General features: G+C 38.8%; 1 protein-coding gene across 1 annotated transcript; it reads left to right on the top strand.

Annotated features, from left to right (window-relative positions):
- The first annotated feature begins 234 nt into the window (after positions 1-234).
- On the top strand, positions 235-450 carry LOC103016429 (small proline-rich protein 2E-like). The gene has a single exon (XM_007178578.1). It carries the CDS (start codon positions 235-237, stop codon positions 448-450), a length of 216 nt encoding a protein of 71 aa, XP_007178640.1.
- Positions 451-5,281: the final 4,831 nt, after the last annotated feature.

Below are 5,281 nucleotides of genomic sequence, written 5' to 3'. Positions count from 1 at the left end.
AAAAGTTGTGTGAGAAAAGAAAAGTTTTTCTCTGGGGTGATGTATCGATTTGCTAAAGAGCAAGAGAGAAGTCAGAAATTTATTAAAAGGTATTAAAGATATCAAAGCCCATGCTTAGAGATTGCCGAGATAGTATCTGTTGTTATTACACAAGCTTTTCCACTCCTCTCTGTAAGAATTCCTTCTTGTGAACACGGTCATATACTTTCTTTCAGATATTAAGACTCCAGAAAGATGTCTTCTGAACAGCAGCAGTGCACGCAGCCTTGCCAGCCACCTCCAGTGTGCCCACCTAAGGGCCCTGATCCTTGCTCACCTCCCAAGTGTCCAGAACCTTGCCCACGTATAAAGTGCCCTGAGCCATGCCCACCTCAGCAGTGCCAGCAGAAATGCCCTCCTGTGCCACCTCCCCAACAATGCCAGCAGAAGTGCCCACCCAAGAACAAGTAACAGCTTCAGCGTTTATATGGATCAGGAAAGGATAAGGACAATTGGCTCACCGAGTTCCACAGCTCCACCTTCATCTTCTCTTTAAAGCCTATCATGGATACAGAAGAAGCTTCTCCACCCTTCAGCCTGCAGTATGCGTGCGGTGATTCCTGTCCGTCAGAGGTTTCCTATCTGAGGCTGCGTTATACCGCTTCCCTCTGAGACGTACCCGAGAAAGCACCACAGAGCCTCAGAAGGAAGAGCAGCAGCTCTCCTCCTGGGCGCCCTCTGAGGAATCTGATGATGTCTTCTGTGTCTGTCTGTCACCTGGACAGGGGTTCCTACCAGCTGAGCATTTGTTCCTTATCCTCCACGTCTTGAATAAAATACAATTCTTTTGTTTGATGGTAAAAATATTTTCTTTCTTTTACAACCTGCTTTTTGCTATACCATATCATAATTTTGGTTGATTTCTATCCTTCTTTGACCCCACGTTTCAGGCTCTCACAAGAAGTTTTATCTGAATTTTGAGTCCTATCGATGATTATTTCTGTATAATTTCAAATCCAGGTTATTATTATTATTTTTTTTTACATATTGGTTGATTGATTTGAGGAACAAATTGTTTAACTCCTCAGGATTTGAATCCCTTCTTAAAATGTAGGGAAAATCACATTTAGAGTGCCCACTTTCTTATGCTTAGAAATTAAATGAATCTGTGTAATTCAGTTAGCACAATGATGGACACATAATTAGCATTTTGTGAGGTGGCCCATCATCACTGTCTGCTTCATCATCACCATCACCACCATCACCACCATCACCGCCACCGCCATGTTTGCTCCAGCAGGAAAGTGGCTCAGACATACCTAGTACAGAAAACAGGGAGATTCTTAAACTCTATTACCCTTTCATATTCTGTGTTCATTTTCCTTTCCAATTTAACTGTATTTTTAAAAAACATCTTTATTGGAATATAATTGTTCTGCACTGGTGTGCTAATTTCTGCTTTATAACAAAGTGAATCAGCCATACATATACATATATCCCTATATCTGCTCCCTTTTGCATCTCCCTTCCTATCCCATACCTCTATGTGGTCACAAAGCACCGAGCTGATCTCCTTGTGCTATGTGGATGCTTCCCACTAGCTATTGATTTTTCATTTGGTAGAGTATATATGTCCATGACACTCTCTCACTTCGTCCCAGCTTACCCTTCTCCCTTCCCGTGTCCTCAAGTCCATTCACTATGCCTGTGTCTTTAATCCTGTCCTTCCCCTAGGTTCTTCACAATTTTTTTTTTTTTACATTCCATATATATATTATCATACGATATTTGTTTTTCTCTTTCTGACTTCCTTCACTCTGTATGACAGACCTCAGGTCCATCCACCTAATTACAAAAAACTCAATATCTTTTCCTTTTATGACTGAGTAATATTCCATTGTATATATGCACCACATTTTCTTTATCCATTCATCTGTCGATAGACACTTAGGTTGTTTCCATGTCCTGGCTATTGTAAATAGAGCTGCGATGAAGATTGTGGTACATGACTATTTTTGAATTATGGTTTTGTCAGGGTATATGCCGAGTAGTGGGATTGCTTGCCCATATGGTAGCTCTATTTTTAGTATTTAAGGAACCTGTACACTGTTCTCCATAGCGGCTGTATGAATTTACATTCCCACCAAGAGTGCAACAGAGTTCCCGTTTCTCCACACCCTCTTCAGCATTTGTTATTTGTAGATTTTTGATGATGGCCATACTGACCAGTGTGAAGTGATACCTCATTGTAGTTTTGATTTGCATTTCTCTAATGATTAGTGAGGTTGAGCAGGCTTTTATGTGTTTGATTTCAATCTGTATATCTTTTTTTGAGAAATGTCTATTGAAGTCTTCTGTCCATTTTTGGATTGGTTTGTTTGTTTTTTTGATAATGAGCTGCATGTGCTGCTTGTAAATTTTGGAGACTAATCTGCTGTCAGTTGCTTCGTTTACAAATATTTCCTCCCATTCTGAGGGTTGTCTTTTCGTCTTGTTTATGGTTTGTTTGTTGTGCAAAAGCTTTTAAGTTTCATTTGGTCCCATTTGTTTATTTTTCTTTTTATTTCCGTTTCCCCAGGAGGTGGGTCAAAAAGGATCTTGCTGTGATTCTTTTCGTAGAGTGTACTGCCATTGTTTTCCTCTAAGAGTTTGATAGTGTCTGGCCTTACATGGAAGTCTTTAATCCATTTTGAGTTTATTTTTGTGTATGGTGTTAAGGAGTGTTGTAATTTCACTCTTTTACATGTAGTTGTCCAGTTTTCCCAGCACGACTTATTGAAGAGGCTGTCTTTTCTCCATTGTATATTCTTGCCTCCTTTATCAAAAATGAGACCATATGTATGTGGGTTTATCTCTGGGCTTTCTGTCCTGTTCCATTGATCTATATTTCTCTTTTTGTTCCAGTACCATACTGTCTTGATTACTGTAGCTTTGTAGTATAGTCTGAAGTCCAGGAGCCTGATTCTTTCAGCTCCATTTTCTTTCTCAAGTTTGCTTTTGCTATTTGGGGTCTTTTTTGTTTCCATAGAAATTGTGAAAGTTTTTGTTCTAGTTCTGTGAAAAGTGGCATTGGTACTTAGATCAGTGTTGCATTGGATCTGTAGATTGCTTTGGGTAGTATAGTGATTTTCACAATGTTGAATTTTTAAAAATATGAAAGTACTAATCACTAAATGCATTGACATGAAAATGTACAAAATTGGACAGTTAGGAGTACATGTTGGGGAGCAAAGGGTAATATGGCAGGTTGAGGGGACTGGAGGGTTGAAGGAGAAGACAGAAAATGAGCATGAAAATACATTTTTAAAATTACTGTCTTTTAAAGACCTAAAACACATCTGGACAGAGTAGAAGAAAGAAAAGAGATCAGCCCTAAGTTTGTAGGTCACCTAGATTTCAGACCTTTAGTGCTCTGATCCTCTCTCCCCTCCCCAAACCTACTCTCAGTCACTTACACGTGACGGTGTGAGTCTTAAATGGTATCTTCCATTTCTTTCTGGTTTCACACAATTTAAATCTGATATTTATTGTTGGAATAAAAAGTATTTATTTTCCTGATAAAGGAATTTTAAGCATATGACAGCAGTCTAGGGGAGTGTTGGGGTCAGGTGATATGGGACATCCTGATTCTATTAAAAATGTGTTACCACGTTCTACAGTAACATAAAGCCAGTGTTGAAAACTTTTCCTAAATGAGACAGGGCTGCTCACCAGCCATGACCCATAAAGAAAAGTTTCAGTGCCCAAGGGGACAGAGGATAGTACAGGTCCTGGACTGAAAAGGCAGAAATGAAATCTTTTGCCAGGATTGGAGAACATACTAGGGCATTGTTTCTTGAACTTCAGTTATTCCCTAAAGGCTCATTATAGTTGTTATAATTACACATCACAAGTATCATGTAATATTGATAATTTTTACTTTAAATTCACTTTAAACTAACTTTTTGAATTTTTAATTTAGTTGGCCATAAGGAGTCAAGTGCATGAAATGGCAGAAGAAATATTCAATTTACATATATGTATGTATATATGCATATATATATGAATAGAGAGAGAGAGAGACACACACACACACACAGCAAGAGAGAGAAAGAGAGAAGAGACAGAGAAAGAGACAAATATAGAGAGAGAGATTAGGAAGGCTGGAAAGTCCAAAATATGCCGGGCCAACCCTAGCTGGAAGGCCATCAGGCAGGGGAATTGTCTCTTACCTGGATGGGGGAGGGGTCAGGCTTTTGTTCTATTCAACAGACTATATGAGGCCTACCCACTTACAGAGGGCAAACTCCTTTACTCAGGGCACTGATTTAAATATCACTCTCATCTAAAAGCATCCTTAGAGAAAAAGCCCGAAAAAAGATTGACCAAATATTTGAGCAACCTGTTCCAGTCAAGTTGACCCATAAAAAAATATCAAAAATTCCTTCCAGCACATGGACAAACTGTATAAAGAAAGTAGAGCAGGAAATAGGTTAATTTCATGTATATTCCACTGTGATCAATATGGAAGAATCTACAGATAGGTTAAAATTATAGTAAAATTATTATTAACCATTAAGAAGTAGTGTATGAATGGCAATTAACATCAACGACCGAATTATTAATAAAGTGATTTCAACTATCTCTTGAATTTACCCCTAGATTTGATGTGAATCAATGTGCTTAAATAATTCATAAATAATAAATAGATTTAAAACTCGTTATTTGAATGGCATTGCCTATTAGATAGGGTTTTCCAATGATTTCGAAGAGACAGGAAGCCAGAAAATTTAAACACTCGTCTGAGCTTTCTTCAAAAGTTGAAGAATCCAAAGAGGTCCTTTGGGGGAAATTAGGTAGGAGCAAGTGGGATGTCACGTTTGGGAGGTATGAGTAAAAGGCTTGGTTTCTATTGTAAGTCTAGGTTCTGATCTGCCAGCTGATTGGAATTATGGTAGGTGATGCTACGCTGCTAGTGAATTCCTTGTGGCCGGAAGTGAAACAGATTTATAAAGTTCGTAGGAATCTGACTGTTGGATGTTCTTAACCTGAAGGAACAAAGCAGTGAAAGGAGGGCCCTAGAGGTCACCACTTTACTAAACGTATCTAAGTATCATGATGGGAAGTCATCTGAGATCATCTGCAAACATCTCTCAGTCCATTTTAGAAGAGGAGAAGAGATATCACTTAGCAAGCCGTGGATCAAGGCGAAATGTATTGTAAGAAGGACTTGAGGTAAAGGGAAAGGTGTCACCAGGTAGCCAGGCCATTTTCAAACCAGTATGTACAACAAAATGGCCACCAGATCAAGTGCAACTAGGCA

The sequence above is a fragment of the Balaenoptera acutorostrata genome, chromosome 1, assembly GCF_949987535.1.
Source record: "Balaenoptera acutorostrata chromosome 1, mBalAcu1.1, whole genome shotgun sequence".
Classification (NCBI taxonomy): domain Eukaryota; kingdom Metazoa; phylum Chordata; class Mammalia; order Artiodactyla; family Balaenopteridae; genus Balaenoptera; species Balaenoptera acutorostrata.
Note: the sequence above shows the minus strand (reverse complement) of the source record. Positions and strands in the feature narration are given on the sequence as shown.

Excerpts from the sequence above, each read along its gene's own strand:
- LOC103016429 (XM_007178578.1), top strand. The coding sequence starts at position 235 with ATGTCTTCTGAACAGCAGCAGTGCACGCAGCCTTGCCAGCCACCTCCA.